Below are 23,915 nucleotides of genomic sequence, written 5' to 3'. Positions count from 1 at the left end.
GCCATCCCCTGTGTGACCCCCTAACACTGCACAGACACCCCAACACTAATGTGTCACAGCACCGGCTGCAGGTAAGCCATCCCCTGTGTGACCCCTAACACTACACAGACACCCCAACACTAATGTGTCACAGCACAGGCTGCAGGTAAGCCATCCCCTGTGTGACCCCCCTAGCACTAGCACTGCACATAGACTCCCCAACACTAATGTGTCACAGCACCGGCTGCAGGTAAGCCATCCCCTGTGTGACCCCCTAACACTGCACAGACACCCCAACACTAATGTGTCACAGCACCGGCTGCAGGTAAGCCATCCCCTGTGTGACCCCCCTAGCACTAGCACTGCACATAGACTCCCCAACACTAATGTGTCACAACACCGGCTGCAGGTAAGCCATCCCCTGTGTGACCCCTAACACTACACAGACACCCCAACACTAATGTGTCACAACACCGGCTGCAGGTAAGCCATCCCCTGTGTGACCCCCTAACACTACACAGACACCCCAACACTAATGTGTGTGTGACAAACAAAGACATATTGTTACTTGCACTATCTTCCTTTCTTTTTTCTCCAAAGGACAACTGAAGTGAGAGGTATATGGAGGCTGACATATTTATTTCCTTTTAAGCAATACCGGTTGCCTGGCTATCTTGCTGATCCCATGCCTCTAATACATTTAGCCATAGACCCTGAACAAGCATGCAGCAGATCACGTGTGTCTGACATAATTGTCAGATTTGACAAGATTAGCTGCATACTTGTTTCTGGTGTGATTCAGACACTATTGCAGCCAAACAGACCAGCAAGGCTGCCATGAAACTGGTATTGCTGAACAGGACAGAGAGATTGTCGATGAGACGCTAACAACTCCAGTTTCCATGCAAAGTTGATGCAAATTGTATACAGATTGTAACCGGGCCAGTTAAATGTATTTCCTGCCTACAGTAGAGTCCCGGTAATGTGGCACTGACAGGGTTGGGCTGATGCCGAAAAAGTGTACTTTCTGGTCTTCTCCAATAGATGCCGGTGTCCGGGACGACTCTCCTGACCTCTAACCTGGACATACTGCGCCGCGCATGCGCAGTATGTCCGTTCTTCACCGCGTCACTCCCCTGGCTCCTCCTTCATAGCGTATTGCGCTCCACGGAAGGAGGAGCCAGGGAAATGAACTTGCTTCTGCCGAAATTATGCGCCGGCAGAAGCGGGGCAGTATGTCCGGGTTAGCCACCGGCATCTATAGAAGACCGGCGGCTGACGGCAGGGAACAAGAGAGGCAATAAGAATCTAATTTTCCCTCCCTAGCCACCGTACCTTTCTTTTCTTCAGTTGTAGTATCCTTTAAATGTTACAATATTGTAAGGCCTGGAACCCACTAGCAGCGCTTTCTAAGCACCAGTGATTTGTAAAGCTCTTGCTAATGCAATGCTATGGGGGATTTTTATAAAATCACATCCCTCAAGTGGGATCACACCCAGAGCATTACATTATATTAGCAGGGGCTTTTCAAATCACAAGCACTCAGAAAAGGCTTAGAAAAGCACTGCAAGTGGGTTCCAGGCCTTACTGAAAGTATATTAACCTTTGAGGAGCTGTGGAACCCAGTCTATAAGCACAGCAGAGTCCACAAACAGCCGAGAAGTTGACTTTCCCCACTGTGAGTACTGCTGGCAATTTGTACTGGTTGGTTGAGACTGCTGTTTAGTGGAGTTCCAGACAACCGGGATTCTACTGTATTTTGATTGGCTCCAAGCCAAATCTAATTTACATGCAAACCAGAATTATTAGCATATCCTTGACCATCTCTGCTGAGGAGGGACTCTGGGGCGATGTCTGCTTGTATCGTAGGGGGAGGGCCAACAAGTGCTTCCTCGGACAGATATCTTCTAACACAGGAGTCATTCATCTATGCCCTTTTGGCCTATATGCAATTTCCTTTTTTTCTTGATTTTTCTCCTAGGTGCCTCCCTCCTACACACCTCTCAGGGTCTATATCTTCAGGACCACTTGGTCCTACCATGTGACTTGAGAGGGCACAAAGGTGAGGCACTGCCAAGTGCTTTGGATTTAATTGTTACCTTCCCGATTCCTCCCATGCCCTCCCAACAACCCCTAAGCCATGCCCCAAGCATACTTGCAACTTCCTACATTGCTGGGGGTTGCACAAGCCCCACGGGGGCACACTGCTAAGACATGGTGGCATGCCTCCAGAAACCAACAGGGGACTAGACAGATACCCCAGTTTGGCATTATGGCATCATCGGTGGCTTTTGTGGGGTCCAGTGAGTAAATGAGGTAAGTGTTAGGGGGAGGGAGACCACATTTATTTTGCATGGGGCCGTGGGATTAAGGAGGCTTAGGGCTCATACACATTTACAATTAATGAAGCCTGTCGGGATAAGGACCTGATGATCAGGTGATAATGCTGAGCCCTGCTGCACACACGTGTGTCAGCTGTGTAACTCATGACTCTCTGTGTTGCAATGCAGGGGACAACGGAGGGACGACAAGCGGCACATGCGTGACGTCACATGGCAGAGGAGGAGCGGCGCGAACAACTGGATCGGTGGGGAGGGGTCAGAGTTGCTGGGGTTGAGTAGATTCATCCATTGGTTTGCTTGTGTGTTGGGCGTTGTGGGTCATCGGGTGTGATACACATGCCTGATAATGACCGCCTCAGCTGACTTTAGTCAGGCGTGTGTACAAGGCCTTACAATGATTGATTGTTTACAGTGATTGTTTACTTACAATTACCACAATATCCTGGGAAGATGCATTTTTAAAAATAAACCAGGAATGGAAGGCCTCCATGTTCCTCTCACTTCAGTTGTTCTCTAAGAAAAACAACCATCTGTCTGCTAGGAGACACCATTGTCTTTCATTTAGGTTCCCAAAGACTGGTCAACATTTCTCCCTCTCATATTTTTCCTCCACAGGTCCTTCAGGCTATATCATAATCTACTGAAGAGCTCAAAAGCTACGCTATGACCCCTGAACCATACAGACATGCAGAACGGGACAGATGAGGAAAGCAACATCACGTATTGCTCCATCGACCACACCATACACCAGACCCTCTTTCCGGTCGTGTACGTGATTGTGTTTGTCATCGGTCTGCCCGCCAACTGTTTGTCTTTGTACTATGGTTACATACAGATCAAAGCCAAGAGCGAGCTGGGAATATATCTGGTCAACCTAACCCTGGCTGATCTTCTCTACATCTTCTCTTTGCCTTTCTGGCTCCAATATGTCCTCCAGCATGACAACTGGACCTACAATGAGGTCATGTGCAAGATCTGTGGAATTCTTCTTTATGAGAACATCTACATCAGCATTGCCTTCTTGTGCTGCATCTCCGTTGACCGATACCTCGCTGTGGTCCATCCTTTCAGGTTCCATAAACTCAGGACGATGAAAACCGCTCTTCTGGTCAGCATTGCCATTTGGGTAAAGGAGCTACTGACCAGCTATATCTTCTTTGAGCATGGAGAGGTCAGCAAAGACCCAGAGAGCCACATAGTCTGTTTTGAACATTACCCCATCAAAACCTGGGAGCACAGTATTAACTATTACCGCTTCTTTGCCGGGTTCCTCTTCCCCATCTTCTTGCTTTTGTTTTCTTACTGTAGGATTTTTAAAGTGGTCCGAAACAGCCAAGGAACGCAGACCAGGAAGAAGCTTCAAATCAAGAAGCTGGTCCTCAGTACAGTGGTGATCTTCTTGGTGTGTTTTGGTCCATACCACATCCTGGTGGTCGTCCGAAGCTTGTTTGAGAAAAACTGTGACTTTGCTTCGAAAATATTCAACGTCTACCACTTCTCCTTACTTCTCACCACCTTTAATTGTGTGTCGGACCCGGCGTTGTACTGTTTCGCCAGCGAAAACACCTACAAAGACTTTCTGAGGTTCAAAAACTCATGTGTGGCTTGCATGAGTTGTCTGAGGGTCGGAGCAAAGGACTCTTATGAAATGAATTTTACGGAAGCATCTAACGCAGAGGCTGGAAGAGTCAAACCCGTGACTGCAGAGACAGAGACTTCCATCCTGTGCAAACAAATGGTAGCTAGAGTTGAAAACGGAATTGAGGAAACTCCCACAGACAGTGTATAGCAGACAACCCAAGACGCACTTTACTGCAAAAAAATATCCTTGCTCGCTGAGGGGGTCATACAGTGTATAGGTGGTTTTAAAAAAAAAAAAAAAACGAAAAATGAGCATGTACTGGAAATATTTGTTTTGTGCATAAAGTATTAATGAATTCAAACATTGTTATTTATTTATAAATTGAGTGGAATTTTTCGTGGTCAACCTTTGGTTATTTATCCAGCTTCCTTTCAAAAATAAACTCAGGCAAGAAACCAAACATTTTGCATTCAGAATAGGCCTAATAGTGGATCAAAACAATCAGAAGAGCAATGGCGGCCATACCAGCCAATCAGGCAAATTTTAAAGGACCACTATCATGAAACAAATTACAATTTAAAATACATGTAAAGACAAACAAATGAGAAGTATGTTTCTTCCAGAGTAAAAAGAGCTATACATTACCTTTTCTCCTATGTTGCTGTCACAGTAGTCAGTATAAATCTGATGGAACTGACAGGATGTTGACTAGTCCATTTCTTCATGGGGGATTCTCAGTAATTCATTTTTTTTTTTTTACAAAAGCATTCGCTGGAAACGAACTATACAAAAATGCAGGTTGCCCCTTCTACCAGTTTGCACACTATTCTGACAGGTGGACTGAGCAACTGCCGCTCACTAAGTGCCTTTGAAAATAAAGAAAACCCTGAAAATCCCCCATAAGGAGATGGGCAAGTCTAAAACCTGTCAGTTCCATCAGAAATCTACTACTTACTACTGGAAGTGACAGCAACATAGGAGAAAAGTAATTTATAGCATGTTTTACTCTGGAAAAATTTCACTTTTTATTTATGTGTTTTCTGGTATTTGAAAGTGACACTGAAGCGAAAAAAAAAAATGATATAATGAATTGGTTGTATAGTACGGATAATTACTAGAACATCAGTACCAAAGAAAATAGTATCATTTTTTTATTTTCAGATAGATATATATATATATATATATATATATATATATATATATATATATATATATATATATATATATTATATTATTTTTTTTTTTTTTTAATAACATTGCATCATTCTCTAATATTTGCAGTTTACACGCTACTCAGCATTCTGAATGATTCTACAGAGCAGTCTTGTGAACTTTTGAACTTTCTTCTGCAGAAAAACAAAATACAGTGACAGACACTTGAGATAATAAGCTTCAGAAGACAGAGCTCTCTGCCACTTTGAAAGTAGTGGAGCTCAGGTGGCTTTTTTGCATAGATAACAACTGGCGTTTCTTAACTCCTCCTGTACTGGAAACAATAAATATTAGACTTCTGTCTCTGCTCCTAATGTTTTATTTCTTTTTTTTCTTCTTTTTTTTCTTTTTTCAAACTCAGCGTACAATTGATGTTGTACTGTACCCAACGCTATCACTCTGCTTCACTGAAGCCCTCTTGTGTTGGGTTCGTTTTGCATCATCGTTTGTTTGATTTTTAATTGCTTAATATAGTCATATCCAAAAAAGAAAAAAAAAGATAAGCTAAAGTACGTACACATAATGTTTTATTTCTAAGCTGTACTACACATACAAATCATATCATAAGTTTATTTTCACTTCAGATTCCCTTTAAATTTGAAAATTTTCCGCCATAGTGGTCCTTTAAGGTCTTCCCTAGAGATAGTCAATGAGATGCTAATAATTCAACCTCGCATGCAAATTGTATGCAACTTGAAATTGGGAAAATGAAATCAACTTCCTGCTATTTCTTATTGGCCATTTTCCCAGCTGCAAACAATTTGCATGAAATTTGTATGCAAGATGGTGCTCTTAACACCTCATGGCCCATCTCTTGCCTTCACTCACTTTTAGATATTTACAGAGTAAAAATTCTGAATTTATTTAAAGGAACACCGAGCACCTCTCATGGGCATGCCTTTAAGACAGACGACTTCCAACAAAGTCGTGCTATGACCCCTCTGGGGGAGCCTCTAGCAATGGCCGTGCGTGTCACTTCCTCTTCCTGCTTCATTCAGTGATGCACTTCTCTTAGAGAGAAGACAGGGGTGACCTGGAAGTTATAACATATCCAAGATGGCAGCCGCAATTTTTAAATTGAAATCGAACAAAAGCTATTTGGTGTAGAACGACGGAGAGCACAAGCTACAGAAAGGTATTCATCTTTATCTACTTTGCAGTACTGGTCGGAGTCTTAAAGGCATGCCCATGAGATGTACTCTGAGTCTCTTTAAAGTGAACCTCCGGACTAAAAATTGACTCAGCAGCACTGAAAAGGCCAGGTGTTTCTTTAACAGTTTCACAGCATCAGAACTTTGTTTCTCTTATACAAGCCTCATTTTTACTGCACAGAAGAAAACTGCCCGGGCTTTTTTCCCCTGATGCTGTGCAAAGCACGATGGGATTTCTGATTTTGTTGTTCCCGTTCTGCTGTTTTGGTGCAATTTTTTTTTTTTTTTACATTTTGAATTTGACATTTGAAGCCTAATGTGTGCAGCAGGGAGGGGTAATCAGGACACAGGACAGTTGGAACTGTGTCTTATGCTCCCTGTCACCTCCTTTCAACCAAAAAGATGGCTGCCCCCATGACAAAGATGGCAGCCCCCATGAATCACAAACATTTGCCTGTTCTTTTAAAACAGAGTGGGTAAGAGATTATATTACCTATCTATGCTAATTAACATAACTAATGTAACTTGATGACAGTATGTTTGTTTAGGCTGAAGTTACCCTTTAAGAGTGAACACACTGTTGACTTTGGTACTGCCCAGTATAAGTATAGTGTTCCTAATAGCCGGTTCAGCACCACAGTGTCGAAAACCTCATGTATCCGAGCAACGTTCACCATTCATTCATTTGCCAATAACTTTATTGCTACTTATCACAATTAATTGATCTGTATCTTGTTTTTTCCACCACTAATCAGGCTTTCTTTGGGTAGTATATTTTGCTAATTTTACATGTAAAATAACATAATTTTTTAATAAAAAAATGTATGTGGGTGCAGTTTACTATTTGGCCACAAGATGGCCACAGTCAAAAAAGTCCTGGATGCGAACGATCTCGCATCCAGGAATTAAAAAGAAGAAGGTGATGTTTCCTGGGGGCAGAAATACCACGCTCTCTGGATAGAAAGCGTCAGTATTTCTCCGGGGGATTTAGATCGGTGAATGGGAATTATATTTCCATTCACTGATCAGGGGGCTAGCGGCGGGCGCACGCCTGATCGCGCGAACCACGCGGCGGCGGCAGCAGCAGAGCCTATCTGGACAAGAAAGTTTGTCCAGATAGGCCGAACTGGATAGTATGCAGCTTGAAAATGGACCAATCAAAACCTGTAAAAGGTGGAATATGATTGGCCAATATTCAAGCTGCATACATTTGCATAGAAATGATTTCCATCTCATTGACCATCCCTACTAGTGACACCTCTACTTATCGGGCTTTATTCCTACAGCAACTGTTATTACATTTAAAAGATTCATGTGTACACAATCAGCTATGTGTCTGACTTTCCAAATGTGGTGACTGCTTTCAGTGGCGTAGCTTTGGAGCTGTGGGCCCCGATGCAAGTTTTACATTGGGGCCCCTCAAGCACTCTATACATAACAATTGATACGGCGCACCAAAACCTGCCAAGGACAACTACAGTGTCAGAGGTGCAAGAAGGGGATGGGGAACAGCTTGTTAATGATTACCACTATTCAAAGTGTCTATAGAAGTGATTATTACCAGCACAGGACCAATAGAGAGCTAATAATGAATTTGAGGGAGGGCCCTTTGGGGCCCCTCTGGCCCAAGGGCCCCGATGCGGTCGCTACCGCAGCAACCACTATTGCTACGCCCCTGACTGCTTTATTGTAGCAGCACAAGTAGCGGTTAGTTATTTTGATTCGTTTATTATTTTGTTTTTGTAGACAAAGTACTGCTATTACTGTATATAAAAAGTTATTAATGATGACTATTATCTGAGAAATAGAACATTTTATCAGAGTTGGAACATTTTTTTTTACTCCGACTCCAGGTACCCCAAAAATTGCTCCAACTCCACAGCCCTGGTTCTTAATAAAGGGAGACCCTACTCAGTATTAGTATAGTGTTCCTAATAAAGGGAGGTCCTACCTAATATTAGTATAATGTTCCTAATAAAGGGAAGCCCTACCCAGTATTAGTATAGTGTTCCTAATAAAGGGAAGCCCTACCCAGTATTAGTATAGTGTTCCTAATAAAGGGAGGCCCTACCCAGTATTAGTATAGTGTTCCTAATAAAGGGAGGCCCTACCCAGTATTAGTATAGTGTTCCTAATAAAGGGAGACCCTACCCAGTATTAGTATAGTGTTCCTAATAAAGGGAAGCCCTACCCAGTATTAGTATAGTGTTCCTAATAAAGGGAGGCCCTACCCAGTATTAGTATAGTGTTCCTAATAAAGGGAGACCCTACCCAGTATTAGTATAGCGTTCCTAATAAAGGGAAGCCCTACCCAGTATTAGTATAGTGTTCCTAATAAAGAGATGCCCTATCCAGTATCAGTATAGTGTTCCTAATAAAGGGAGACCCTGCCCAGTATTAGTATAGTGTTCCTAATAAAGAGATGCCCTATCCAGTATCAGTATAGTGTTCCTAATAAAGGGAGGCCCTGTCCAGTATTAGTATAGTGTCCCTAATAAAGAGATGCCCTATCCAGTATTAGTATAGTGTTCCTAATAAAGGGAGGCCCTACCAGTATTAGTATAGTGTTCCTAATAGGGGTGGCACAAAGGGGGATGCTGAAGGCACAGGGGAGCAGAGTTGACCCAGGGGGGTGACTGGAGAGACAGGGGTGGTACAGAGACTGCGCTGTGTTTTGACTTATGGACAGATTCAGGTTAAGAACAAACCAACAGTCCCTGTCTCGTTTGGTAACCAGGGGCAACCCGTACAACAAATGCAGCAAATCTTACTGGAGAACCGTAGCTACTGTGTATTCTGCTAATACAGACTCTGTGCCTTCTCAGAGGTTTATTATAGGAAATGCTGCATCCGATACGTCCCGTTTGATGTATATCCCATCATATATAAAGCCGTGAAGGATATTAGCGGAAGACTGTATATAATGTGTGCGCAAACGCTGGCGATGGCCGCGGGCAAAAGACAGGAGGGAAAATCCAGACTGCAATCTAAATAATTATATTACAGGCCACCTCATATAGTGACAAAGAAAATAAAGACCTTCATTAAAGACACCTACTAATGATATATATATATATAGAATATTAACGTCTATATATACACACTCATATAGGTTTCTTTTACCAGCAGGCCACCCTGATCTTGCATTCCTTCCCTGTGAACATGCGGAATGGATCGGTGTGTACTTTACATTACATTCAGTTCAGCAATTCCATTATCCTGTCACGTTACACGTCGGCGCTCTATACAACACGCTGGGGAAGGTCGGACGCACTATTCTGCCAAGATCCCCGACAGTTTCCATTACACGGCTGTCCTGTCATGTTGGAATGCCGCAGAAGGCAATAGGATGGCATGTGTAAGCTTAAGGTGCGTACACACATCCAATCTTGATTGCCCATTTATACCACCTCCTTGTAGTATGAGGGCCAGGATTTTAAAGCTGCATGCCAAAAACATCGCCAGGAATTGTGGGAGCAGTGTGAAGTCGAAAAACAGCTCATCCTGCTCCTGCAAAATTCCCAGCGTTGTTATTATTCCCCTTCCAGGTCACCGTGGGTACAGTGGGGAAAGATGTAATTTGGCTGCCTATTGCTGGCAGCCGAATTATGCTGTTTTTATAGTAATTTGGCCCAAATTACTGTCTGAGCACGGCTATAGCCGTAATTCTCAATGCAAACCAGTGAGAATAATTGTGGAAAACAAAAAAAATATGATTCGTACTTCGGTAGAGAGAAGCGTCTGATCCTCCAAAGGCTTCCCACATCTTCCTCCAAACCACCGATCCAGCGTTGAGACCACCTGAAGCTCGAGGCCTGTATGAGAACAAGCACGGACGCACTGCGCAAGCCCATTTTGGGGCACTTTATTTCACCACAGGTACACTTTAAGGGCCCGTTTCCACTAGTGCGGTGCGAATCGCTGGGATTCCACCACTGACAAAATCGCATGCGGATGCGATTCCGCATGCGATTTTTGCCGCGATTTCGCATAGGCAGGCTATCAGCGATTTTAACCATGTCACTGCCTGGCTCAATGTACATTAGTTTTAGTGCGAAATCGCAGCAAAAAACGCATGTGCGATTTCCCCTATTAAATACATTGCCTGCGAATCGCCTGCATTCCACACGCAGGCGAATTCTGCAGGCCCTACCGTGCAGAAAAATCCTGCACAGAAAAACGCACCAAAAAACTGACAAGTGGAAACAGTCTCATCCACTTGTATTGGTTATGCGAATCCGCATGCAGACAACGCATGCGGATTCGCTCTAGTGGAAACGGGCCCTAAAGGAAATCAGAGATGAACGCTTTGGCACAAAATAAACATATCCCCCGACAGATTTTACAAAATAAATACTACACCTGGTATTTTCGCCGCTCTGGTGTTCCGGTTACATAGTTACATAGTCACATAGTTATTATGGTTGAAAAAAGACATACTGTACGTCCATTGAGTTCAACCAGAGAACAAAGTACAACTCCAGCCTGCTCCCTCACATATCCCTGTTGATCCAGAGGAAGGCGAAAAACCCTTACAAGGCATGGTCCAATTAGCCCCTAAAGGGAAACAATTCCTTCCCGACTCCAGATGGCAATCAGATAAAAATCCCTGTTTGTTTGTTTTTTTTTTTTTTACTATAACGCCACGCAAAACACAGTTTATCAGAAAAGCATATTATTTAGTGGGCTGTGTGCAAAGTGAAATCACCATTTCTAAAAACCTCTTATGACTAACAAATATAGAATTAAAAAAAAAAAATCGTTTTTCAATACTGTATACCCTTACATTAGCAGCTCCTCCCATCTCATCACAGCTCTCTGTGATGCTGCAAATATACAGAACAGGAAAGCAGAGCCAGAAGGGGGCAGACTTGGGCTTGAAAAGAGAAGACAGACTCAGCTATAATGATTCCTGAGCAAAGCCAGACTAAATGCTCAGTCAGGGATTGTGTCAGGGCTGATAACAAGCAGGCTGAGCAGTGAAGGATGAAACAGAGAGCAGGGTAAGTGTTTTCTCTAATGTTCCCACTGATATATATGGTGAAATACATGAGGGTGCTTAGTCTCTGGTTCACTTTAAGGTGCCCATAAACTTACTTGATTTTCTAAATACTGTAACTTGGCCACCTATCCTGTCCTGATGATGCGCCACACACATTTGGCGTGAAACAGCTATCGACCCCTATACTGACTTGTACTCCTCTCCTGCTTATGGCACTGTAGCCGTTTTTGTACTCTTTTAATGGTGAAATAAATGACCCTTTTGAATTGGATGTGCGTGCCCACTCTCTCTTTTTGAATCAAGCATGGACACTTAATTGGGGCTACAGCATTCCGAAGGCTTTCAGTCACGTTCCTGTGCACTGCATCTTCTCCTGCTAATAGCCACCTATCATCATTATAATCATGCAGACTGGAAAGATCTCGCTAGAAAGGGGGAAGTTGGGTGCATGGCGGTAGTGGCATTCACTTTCAGGATGATCAATGGGCCCGACAGCAGTTTCCCCCATCTAAAAGGAGCTCCCCCCCCCCCCCCGGGGGCTGTGCAGAGTGTTGCAGCATAGCGTATACTCCCCTATCCACCTGTGTGCCTCCTCCTGTGCCCTGTCTTCTCTCCAACACAATGTACCCAGTGACCAGACAGCATGTACGTGCCACCATGCGGTAATGTCACTATAGAAGTAGAGTGCCACTTGGTGGACAGATGGAGAATTGCAGAGCTGGATCCACAGAAGGTGAGTGATGTGCTGGGCTGCTGCAGATCACTCTAGCGGCATCATTTTTTCACACTTTAAAGGTCAAAAAGTGAGTGAAAAAATGGAACCACTTTTAGACCTTAACCAATTTACCACCAGCGGTGCGTGTATCTACGCTCCTTTTATCACCCTTTCCCCACCAGGAGCGTAGATACACGCACCCCCTACCGCTCCCGCTCGCTCATTCTCGCGCTCGTGCACGACGCCGCCCGCTTGCCCTGAGATCAATGAACGGAAAAACTGTTCCCTTTCGTTGATCTAAGCCCCCCAGCAATGATCGGCTGCTTCTATGAGAAGCTGTGCGATCACTGTGGAAAGAAAAAAGTTTCCCAACCTCATTACACTTCCTGTAAGCGTACTTCCTACGCTTACAGGACGCATTTACAAAAAATTACTGTGGCCAAAAAGTAAAACTACAGTCAAAAACATTTTTCATATATAAATACATTATTTTACATTACAAATTACCTCATTAACTCCCACACGCCCCAAATTTTTTTTTTTATTTTTTTTTTATTTTAATTACAATAAAAAAAATACATAAATAGTTACCTTAGGGACTGAACTTTTGAAATATTTATGTCAGGAGGGTATAACACTGTTACTTAATAAACTATGGGCTTGTAATTCGGGATGGACGCAAAACTGAAAAAAATGCACCTTTTATTTCCAAATAAAATATTGGTGCCAAACATTGTGATAGGGACATCATTTAAACGGTTTTATAACCGGGACAAATGGGCAAATAAATTTCAAGGATTTTAATTACAGTAGCATGCATTATTTTAAAACTATAATGGCCGAAAACTGAAAAATAATGATTTTTTTCCCACATTTTTTCTTATTTTCCCATCAAAACACATTTAGAATAAAATAATTCTTGGCATAATGTCCCACCTAAAGAAAGCCTAATTTGTGGCTAAAAAAAACAAGCTATAGTTCATTTCATTGCGATAAGTAATGATAAAGTTATAGATGAATGAATGGAAGGAGCGCTGAAAGGTGAAAATTGCTCTGGTGCTCAAGGGGTAAAACCCCTCAGTGGTGAAGTGGTTAAAACCCGGAATAAATCATAACACCAGGGAGGTTAAAAGAAGAGAGTTCTGCTTTCTTTCTGCGGCTTTCCTGACATTACTAGGCCAAGCTTGCAGTGCATTCTGGGAACAGACAACAGCGCTGCAGAACTCCGAACAGAACTGTCTGGACAACTACTTGGCGTGAATTAACTTCTGTCCGACGCTGCTGTGTGCGCCGCAGCGACATCTAACACGCCTTATCCCATAAGAAGTCCTTTTCAAATCATTTGTGGTTACCTCTGCATTATTAATAGTTGCTGGAGTCTGAATTCCACCAGTGGGGATTGTGATTCCGAGAAAGAACAGACTGCGGTGCTGTGGAGCCTTGCTGTCTATGGCAGCCACCATAACAATCAGAAATACTAAAAGAATATACAGAAAAGTATATTTAAAGAGGCCCTGTAGTGACATATAATATAATGCAGTAAATTGTTTAGGATACCCAGTTTTACAGTAACTTTTAACTACAATTTAGTAATATTATTAGTTTAAGCGTCAAACACTTCCTATATCAATATATTGCTGCATATTGGTATGCAGTCCCGCCCTCCAAGTGATGCTTAGTCTAGGCTGATTAGCTATGCAGAATTCTAACCTAAGAGCATTCTGGGAGACAAGGTATTATTTTCATTGGCTTCGAAACTCTCAGTAAACAATCTGCAGATCTGCACCTGACAGGAATAAAGATGTCACCCCCTTTAAAGGACAAATGTGATGAGAGGGATATGGAGGCTGCCATATTAATTTCCTTTTAAGCAATACCAGTTGCCTGGCAGCCCAGCTGATCCTCTTCCTCTAATACTATTAGCCATAGCCCCTGAACAAGCATGCAGCAGATCTGGTGTTGCTGACATTATTGTCAGATCTGACAAGATTAGCTGCATGCTTGTTTCTGGTGAGATTCAGACAATACTGCAGCCAAACAGATCAGCAGGGCTGCCAGGCAACTGGTATTGTTTAAAAGTAAATAAATATGGCAGCCTCCATATCCCTCTCCTTACAGTTGTCCTGTAAATTTCAGAATGTAAATCAGGGTGAGGAAAGACTTTACAATAGTCAAACACTGACTAAACAATTTGTAAATCAATATTGTGAAAAAATAAGCAATCGGCAGATTGATGGATTCAATTTATTTCTGATCAGATTCAAGTCAGAAAGGAATCTGTGCATGTATGGCCAGCTTTACACTCTTGCCTTTTAAAAACCAACATGTCTGTGTGTCCTTTGCTCCTCCTCCTGGGCGCACACTGGCTCCTCCCCGTCGCCAGCCATTCCTCTCTAAGGCTCACTCTCGCTGTCATGATCACAAGACCCCATTGCTTATGTCACATGCTGTGTCACCCTCTTTGTTTCACCCAACGAGTTTGTAGCTATAGCAACTCATCTGGGCCATATCTGGAAAGGGCAGAAGTCTCTTCCCTATAGTTTTATTTTTAAACTGCTGTATATTTTTCTAAACATCATATGCATTCGTTATTGTCAGATTTATGAGGCTGCTGGCTGAAGCTGCAGTCCTGGCCACAAAGAGTTCAATGCAGAGAACAAAGGTGGGCGGGGTCAGGTGATTTGCTCTGTGCTGGGGAAGCAGCTTCTATGCTCCAAGCCAACCAGGTACTTTGCATATAAAATACAGAAGCGCAATGCCAAAAATGATTACAATTTTACCGTAATAAAAAAATGGGCCGCTGAACGCAAGCTTTAAAGCACATAGAAACCGTGAAGGTGAACATAATCCTATGACGAAAGAAAAGAACAATGGTATATAGGTTTCAAAGCTGGCGAAAAACAAGCAAACAAACACCCAGCCACCGGGAGCCCAGTCTGGTGTGATACCTTCTTAATTGGTTCAGAGTGAAAAAGTGTTAGTGGAAATATACTCACAAAGGTGGGTTGATCCAAAGAGGCAACCACTCGTATGTGCAGGTGGAGAAGTACCGTCTCCACTCTGCCTTTTCTCGTAGGTTCTCGGGTCGCAGCTCCCAAAAAATTGGAAAAAAAGTTTTTTCCAACTCTCCTAGCAAGTGAGAGCGAAAAAAAATCCTACTAAGTAGGATATAATAGGTAAATTTGGAATATTGGAGGCGCCTAATTAGAATGATTGAGATATCTTCAAACTGAAGAAGATAATAAGAAACATACAATTTTTCTTAATAAAATAAGATTCTTTAAAAAAATTAGATAAAAAATAATTTCATTTATTGATTATAAACAGCACTATGACAACGCGTTTCTCGGCGTAAGCAGCTTCCTCAGGTCAAGTGAGTGCCCTGCAGTATAGCTGTACGGATCAGAGGCGCCTGTGTATCCGTACAGCTATACTGCAGGGCACTCACCTGACCTGAGGAAGCGGCTTACGCCGAGAAACGCGTTGTCATAGTGCTGTTTATAATCAATAAATGAAATTATTTTTTATCTCATTTTTTAAAGAATCTTATTTTATTAAGAAAATTTTGATCTTTCTTATTATCTGCTTCAATTTGAAGATATCTCAATCATTCTAATTGGGCGCCTCCAATAATCCAAATGGTATATAGGTGTTCTTCAAATCACGAAAATGTAAAGTTCTCTGCTCCCACTATAAGATTTTTTTTATTGATCAGATGTTACATGTGGTAAAATCATCTGCAGAAAAAGAGAAATTACAAATATAACAATAACAATAATATTTTTATTGCGCTTTTCTCCCTGGGGACTCAAAGCGCTGTGAACCTGCATTATACAGTCTCCAAGGCTTGGGAAAAGAGGTGGGTTTTTAGTCTTTTCTTAAAACCGTCCAGAGAAGGAGCCTCTCACACGGATTGTGGAAGTGAGTTCCATAGAGTAGGGGCTGCGTAGGAAAAGGCCCGAGCACCAAATGTTAAGTGTATCCTGGGAATAATCAGCTTCATCTTGTTGGCAGAGCGGAGGGTGCGTGGAGGGGCATAAAGTTCCAATAGATCCGCTATGTATTTGGGTCCCATGTGGTGTAGAGCCTTGAATGTCAGCAGGCAGATCTTAAAATTGATTCTCCATTTAACTGGCAACCAGTGAAGAGTTTGCAGTACTGGGGTGATGTGTGAGCTGCGGGGGGCATTGGCTAGGAGTCTGGCTGAAGCATTCTGTACTAGCTGTAGGGGGCGCAGAACCTTTGAACAGGGCACTGCAGTAGTCTAGGCAGGAGGATACAAATGCATGAACCAGGGCAGGAAGGTCTTTTTTCCATGTGTGATTTTTTTCGCAAGTTTTTTTTTTTTTACACTGGCTAATGATAATCAATGAGAAAGCGATACCTCCAAGGCCCAACTCTCGTTCCTGCCTCCTACATAGAGATGTTTAATGGGTAGCTAGTTTCTCCAAAGTTGCATACAGATTTTACGGAGCTTGGAATTAGTCCAATCAAAATCAGTCGAAAGTGCATTGTACTCACCCACTTCCAAACTGCATGCAATTTACCTTAAAGAGACTCTGTAACACATTTTTCAGCCTTAGTTGTTCTATCCTATAAGTTCCTATGCCTGTTCTAATCTGCTCTGGCTTACTGCAGTCTTTCCTAACTGCACTGTCTCTGTAATAAATCAATGTATCTTTCCTCTGTCGTGTCTGTCGGGCTAAGGCTTAATTGTGTGGAATGTGCAGGGCTGCTTGTGATTGGTAGAAGCGATACACACCCTCTGCAGGCCCCCTGCACACTCTGAATGACTCACACACTATGCTTAGCTGAGCCTATTACAAGCTGGTTTGTTTGTAAACACTGCCTAAAACTGTTAATTACAAGCCAGGATTGCAGCACAGAGGGGCACAGGAGAAAATAATGAATAGAATGGTATGCTTTTTAGTGTAAGAATATTAGAGTACAGATTCTCTTTAAATCTGCATACAACAGGGGTATGACTGCAGGGGAGCAGACCTGCGACTGCAGAGGGGCTCAGAGCTGCGGGGGGCTCCCAAATACTACATCACTCCTTCTGATATAGGTATCCACGCTTCAGATCAGGTGTTTTTGTGGCTACACTTGTTACGGGTGTGAAGATTACAATGTCCATATTTGTTTTATGACCCCAGGCTGTGAGGGTTACTAGGGGTAGCCAAGGGAAGAGGTGTGAACAATGGGAGGTTGATGTGTAGTTGCGACCCTGGCATACAAAACAAAATTATTACCGTCTCTGCTGGTTAGTTCATCTTTATTTATTTTTATAACCAAACCTAGTATTATGGCGACATCTAGTGGCGAGTAGAAGGATCTCCCTGGTGCTGAGGGCAGCAGAGTTAGGAGATCGCTGCAGTGTTCCTTGTTCCATGGACAGATGGATGGAGGAGAGGATAGATGGACAAAGACCGACACAAATAGATGGCGCTATATAACATGCTCTGAATCAGATATTCTTTATATTACAAGATTCGCATACATATTCCCATATCTAGATTTAAAGTATTTTTTACTATTCTCAGTTTTATCAAAAACGAAATCAGACAACCTGTCATACATATGTATACGATGCAACCATATCGTAAAGTGAAAAACACTGTCACACTAAAAAGGTACAGTAATTATTCGGTATTGATCACCAAGTCCCATATTCCTTAGATTACTGATGCAAATACTTCGTTTTTGTGTTTGGGTGGGTTTCCTCCTTCTGTTTTCACTCCATAATCCAAATCATCACTGCAGGGGCGTAACTAGACTTAATAGGGCCCCCTACAAAAATGATAACATGATTCCCCCCTTGATCCCACGAACCCCATGTGGGTCACATGATTGGGACCCGGCGAATGGCAGCAGAGTTACACATGATCCTGCACACGGTTTTCATGCGCAAACAGGGAGGTTTCTTTGATAATTGGCTCTACTTGAGGTTGGGAAGAGGGAGGTGGAGGAGCCCCCAAAGCCTCTGGGCCCCCCTACGATGGCAGGAGTCGCAGGGGTGATTGCCACGCCCATGAGGCACTGTAGGCTCGTGCCTACAGGCACCTTATGCAGGAGAGGCGGCTCTCCTCTCCATATGTCCCCTTGCCTATAGGAGGGGCTACTTAATACTGGGGTGGGGGCACATCTGACTCTTTTTACTTGGAGGGAGGGGGAACATATACTACCTAGGTTAAAGGGTTACCAAATACTGAGGAAAATCTGGCTACCTAGTCTGGGGAGGAGGGAAGCCTACCTAATATGGGGGTGTGAGTTGAGGGGCGGAGTTTAAGGCACCAGAATGGCTGCACATACAGGTTCCTGAGCTGTGACTTAGGCTATGCATGCTGGTAAGTTTATAGGCTTCCCCCACATTATTTATGGTCAAACCAAAGAGTTCCGAAAAAAAAGGCAGATCAGATGCAAAATGCAAACAGATACATAGGCAGGCCCTAAACAAAGTCTGTGCTCCATGTATGAGGTGCAGGAGACCAGCCTGCTCTGAGAATATGGGGTCTGCAGTGTAGATGGATCTGGGTATGGGGTCTGCAGTGTAGAGGGGGTTATCTGGTGATAGGGGAATGAGTTCAGTCCTTGGGTATGAATGCACTGCAGGAGGATCAGAGCTGGTGGTTGGCTGCCGGTTACATTGTAGGGATGAGGTGTGATGTAAGTATAGTAGACCTCTGCGTGCTCTGTGAATATGGGATCTGGGTATGGGGTCGGCAGTGCAGGTGGATCTGGGTAAAGGTCTGCAGTGTAGGAGGGCTATCTGGTGACAGTAGAATAAGTTCAGTCCTCGGGTATGAATACACTGCAGGAAGGTTTGACCTGGCGGTTGGTTGCCGGTTACGCTGTAGGGATGAGGTGTGTGATGTATTTATAGTAGACCTCTGCGTGCTCTGTGAATATGGTATCTGGGTATGGGGTCTGCAGTGTAGATGGATCTGGGTATGGAGTTTGCAGTTTAGAGGGAGGCCATCTGGTGATAGGGGAATTAGTTCACCAGAGAGGCTGATAGGGGAAGGAGTCCTTGGATTTGAATGCACTGCAGGAGGATCTGACCAGGCGGTTGGTTGCCGATTACGTTGTAGGGATGAGGTATGATGTAGGTATAGTAGACCTCTGCTTGCTCTGTGAATATGGGATGTGGGCATGGGGCCTGCAGTGTAGAGAGGGGGAGGTGCTATCTGGTGACAGTGGAATAAGTTCAGTCCTTGTGGGAGGATCTGACCTGGCGGGCGGTTGCCGATAACGTTGAAGGGATGAGGTATGATGTAGGTTTAGTAGACCCCTACATGCTCTGAATATAAGATTTGGGTATGGAGCCTGCAGTGTAGCAAGTTCAGTCCTCGGATATAAATGCTCTGAAGGAGGGTCTGACCTGGCGGTTGGCTGCCGGTTACTCTGTCACATCCAGGAGACTCCGGATCATGTCAGAATGGGTGTTGTAGAATGTAAGACCATCAACCTCCATGCCTAAATTCCCAGTCTTTCCGCTTCGGACTCCATAACGGACCAAAATCTCCAGCAGCTTCTCCTCCTTTTGGAATAAAGACAAAATATGAGAAATTAGGAAGAAAGAACGGTCCTCAGGTTCTGCAGGCCAAATATGTAAAGTTGCCTGTGGCCTGTGTGCTTTCTGTCCACACGCAAACTGAATCCTGTGAAGGGACAACAGCAGCACAAATACTCACATTTATAAGAGGAACACAGGTAAATCTGGCACAAGGCCAGGCAGAAGCTTGGCTGAAATAGTATGCTCAGCATTCCCCAGCCGGTGTCTGCTGACGGCTCCTTGCTCCGCCCACCTGCCCCACATGGCTGCCGGTCACACGCATACGCCAAACAAGACATGGGGCACGTGCATGTTGACGGAGGACAAAGCACAGAGCCAGGGGCAGACATGACATGTAAAGTATACTGCACGGGGCACATGTTGCATAAGGTGGGACATCGCTGGGAGTTCCGTTGCATTAGCTGCTCATCCAGATATCGCACACTTCTACCGCCACGCCCCCAATCGAGCATGTCGGCCCTTCATCTTGCATCCAATCGATATATGCAACTAATTTTGGCCCGAAATTGGTCACATCGTTAATCAGGCATGCTCTTGGCAGCACCGGTTTTAATCCAATCTGATTATAATAATCAAATTGGATGGTCTATCGGCTGCCAAGTCGCCTGATGTATGTCCACCTTTAGAAGCCCGGGAATGGGTGACCCTAAGGCCTCTTTCACAGTGGGACGTTGCGTTTGATGCGACGTTAATGTCGCATAACGTGCCTCTAATGCAATGCATTGAAAGACTATAACTTGGATGTTATAGTACATTCTTTAGCCCTGCGTTTGGTGCTCCGTTTTTGTCGCACAGTGATGGAATGAAAACGGCGCATGCGTTACATTTAAAAAATAAACCTTACTGAGCATGTGCAACACACAACACAGCAAACGCACTGCTAAACGCACAGCATACAGCACTTACTAAATATTGCTACACGTTACACACAACGCAACGTGTGCACTGTGAATGTCGCACAGACTTTGTATTGCTGTGCGTTAGTCTGCGTTATAAAATTTTCTAACGTGCGACTTTAACGTCGCAATGTGAAAGAGGCCTAAAGACAAGCGGTATAAGGAGCCTACGGAAGAGGTAATCTAGCCCATAGGCTCTCAACACGTGGTACGTGTACCCCAGGGGGTACTTCTGATAGTTCCAGGGGGTACTCAGGCTTGATAAACTTAACCAAGAATAACAAATGTAGAGTTTTAGAAAATTATAAATCTTATTTTAACAACACCAAATTAGTATTTTAGCTGATTAAAAGCAATAGTAAATGCTTGGAAATGGTTTAGAACCAGTTATCATGTACTACGATTAAATATATATTTGTCAAGGGGTACCTGTGATAATGTTTACTATGCTAGGGGGTACTTGGTGAGCACAGGGTTTTAAAAGTGGTACATACCAGTAAAATGTTGAGAAACACTGATCTAGCCCACCATGGGCTTCATTTAATTTTTTCACTTAACCTCACTGGCGGTAACTCCGCTCGGGGTGGAAAAAAAGAAGCCAGGAGCAGTAATCCCGAGCCTGACTCGTAGTAGCCGCCAAGAGCTCTATGCAAAGCCTACACGCAGCGGGCGTTTATAACTCACCCCCACCAGGATCCATACGCTGGCACATTCTCCTTCCGATCCCCGGAGGCTCTGGATCCCTCTGGTGAGATCAGACTGCGATCTCACTACACGGTTACAGCGCCAACCGGAGGATGGAGGGAGAACTGCAGCGCTGGATCCTAGGGAAGTAAGTGCAGGGGCTGCCACAGATCTCTCTGCAGTATGATTTTGTCTTGGTTTGGGGTCTAAAAGTGCGCAAAAAAATTGCACTACTTTTAGACCCTAAAATTTGGAAATAATCATACCGCCAGGGAGATTAAAATAACTGGTCAGTACAACCACCCAGTCAGACAGTGTAGGCGATGCTGCAGCCATGCTCCCAGTATAAATCAGGATGCTGCAGCCATGCTCCCAGTATAAAGCAGGATGCTGCAGCCATGCTCCCAGTATAGAGCAGGATGCTGCAGCCATGCTCCCAGTAGAGGAGCAGGATGCTGCAGCCATGCTCCCAGTATAGGAGCAGGATGCTGCAGCCATGCTCCCAGTATAGAGCAGGATGCTGCAGCCATGCTCCCAGTATAGAGCAGGATGCTGCAGCCATGCTCCCAGTATAGAGCAGGATGCTGCAGCCATGCTCCCAGTATAGAGCAGGATGCTGCAGCCATGCTCCCAGTATAGAGCAGGATGCTGCAGCCATGCTCCCAGTATAGAGCAGGATGCTGCAGCCATGCTCTCAGTATAGAGCAGGATGCTGCAGCCATGCTCCCAGTATAGAGCAGGATGCTGCAGCCATGCTCCCAGTATAGAGCAGGATGCTGCAGCCATGCTCCCAGTATAGAGCAGGGTTGAGTATTGTGACTCTCACCTTACTGACAGAAGGCAAAGACGACGCCCAGCTCTCTCGCTCCGACAATCTGGGGAACCCGACAGCTCTGCGCAGGTAACGCTCATGGATGTCACAGGTGTTCAGGAGATACAGAGCGCACGACACGGCATACCCGCCCCAGTTAGACACCCCTGGAAGACACAATGATTAAATCGGTTAGATCATTACAAAGAAATATCAATGCACTAAAACAAGTAGTGCTAAGGTGTAAAGGTAAACACAGAAAACAGAAAAAATTCAGGTGATACTTTCCAAGCATGCACTGCTTCTTACTAGGGTATTCTGGGACATTTATCACAAACTTACATAAAGCCAGGGGATACACACAAAACATATAAAAAAATAAACGCTCAGTGTAATTTGCCTTCTTAAAACAGAAGGACGGTATTTGCGATAATTAAACTGTGAGTGAGCAACTGTGGTTTCCCACAATGCACCACTAATGAATATGCGAATGATCTCTTTATGCCCCTGTAGTCAGGCTTACATCCAGAACTGCTGGTGTACAGTGAGCCTATAGCTTATAATTACCTTATACACTCACGTATAAGCCTAATTTTTCAGTACCAAAAATGTGCTGAAAAGTTAGGCCTTTATGGAAGAGTGCCAAGAAGAAAGGCATTGTTAACAGAAAAGCATAAGAAGTCCCATTTCCAGTTTGCCACAACCCATGTGGGGAACACAGCAAACATGTTAAGAAGGTGCTTTGGTCAGATGAGATCAAAATGGAACGTTTTGGCCAAAATGCAAAACGCTATGTGTGGCAGAAAACTAACACTGCACATCACTCTGAACACACCATCCCCACTGTCAAATATGGTGGTGGCAGCATCATGCTTTTGGGGTGCTTCTCTTCAGCAGGGACAGGGAAGCTGGTCAGAGTTGATGGGAAGATGGATGGAGCCAAATACAGGGCAAACTTGGAAGATAACCTCTTGGAGACTGCAAAAGACTTGAGACTGGGGCGGAGGTTCACCTTCCAGCAGGACAATGACCCTAAACATAAAGCCAGGGCAACAATGGAATGGTTTAAAACAAAACATATCTATGTGTTAAAATGGCCCAGTCAAAGACCAGATCTAAATCCAATCGAGAATCTGTGGCAAGATCTGAAAACTGCTGTTCACAAACGCTGTCCATCTAATCTGACTGAGCTGGAGCTGTTTTGCAAAGAAGAATGGGCAAGGATTTCAGTCTCTAGATGTGCAAAGCTGGTAGAGACATACCCTAAAAGACTGGCAGCTGTAATTGCAGCAAAAGGTGGTTCTACAAAGTATTGACTCAGGGGGGCCGAATAATTACGCACACCTCACTTTGCATTTATTTATTTGTAAAAAAATGTTTGGAATGATGTATTATTTTCGATCCACTTCTCAGATGTACACCACTTTGTACTGGTCTTTCATGTGGAAGTCCAATAAAATTGATGCATGTTTGTGGCAGTAATGTGACAAAATGTGGAAAACTTCAAGGGGGTTGAATACTTTTGCAACCCACTGTATATGGTATACAGAGCCACAGCAACCCAACATGCAGACAGCCTGTTTTGGACTGTTGGTCCTCCTCAGTGCATGGCAGGGATTGATATTGCTCTATGGGATAGGGCTTGGACCAGTACTAAAGAATGCCCAAGCAGCTAGGGGTGGCCCAAAACCACTAGGAAAGTATAGGGGACTAAAAGGAACCGACAAGCCCTCCTACTAAAAAGAAATGCTCAAAGTAGTTTACCTTCTTAAAACAGAAGATATTTGTGATAATTCAGCTCTAAGTGAGCAACTGTGATTTCCCACAATGCACCACTACTGAATTTGCTTTAAGAAGGCTTAGAACACTAAGCATTGCTTTTTAGTAGGAGGGCTTTTTGGTCTCTTTTAGACCCCTATACCTAAGTTTTTTTGGTCACCCTGAGCTGCTTGGGTATTCTACCAA

At 43.9% G+C, this 23,915-nt stretch overlaps 2 protein-coding genes across 8 annotated transcripts in view; one reads left to right on the top strand and one right to left on the bottom strand.

The window, feature by feature from the left end:
* Window positions 1–4,264, top strand: part of GPR68 (G protein-coupled receptor 68) — a 53,913-nt gene extending 49,649 nt beyond the window's left edge. For all 6 annotated transcript variants that reach the window (XM_068254595.1, XM_068254593.1, XM_068254597.1 and 3 more), the window contains exon 3: window positions 2,937–4,264. In XM_068254595.1, the coding sequence (XP_068110696.1) occupies window positions 3,007–4,110 (1,104 nt within the window). In that variant the 5' untranslated portion in view covers window positions 2,937–3,006 and the 3' untranslated portion in view covers window positions 4,111–4,264. The remainder of the gene's footprint in view (window positions 1–2,936) is intronic.
* The window catches only part of DGLUCY (D-glutamate cyclase), a 168,288-nt gene that overhangs the window by 102,024 nt on the left and 42,349 nt on the right, over window positions 1–23,915 (bottom strand). The window contains exons 12-13 of one of the 2 annotated variants that reach the window (XM_068254588.1): window positions 21,966–22,117; window positions 19,365–19,523 (exon numbers count right to left, since the gene is read on the bottom strand). In XM_068254588.1, the coding sequence (XP_068110689.1) occupies window positions 19,383–19,523; window positions 21,966–22,117 (293 nt within the window). In that variant the 3' untranslated portion in view covers window positions 19,365–19,382. Of the gene's footprint in view, window positions 1–15,746; window positions 19,524–21,965; window positions 22,118–23,915 lie in introns of those variants that run through there. The other variant, XM_068254587.1, reaches the window with a different exon arrangement.

This window comes from Hyperolius riggenbachi, chromosome 9 (assembly GCF_040937935.1).
Source record: "Hyperolius riggenbachi isolate aHypRig1 chromosome 9, aHypRig1.pri, whole genome shotgun sequence".
Taxonomy (NCBI): Eukaryota; Metazoa; Chordata; class Amphibia; order Anura; family Hyperoliidae; genus Hyperolius; species Hyperolius riggenbachi.
Note: the sequence above shows the minus strand (reverse complement) of the source record. Positions and strands in the feature narration are given on the sequence as shown.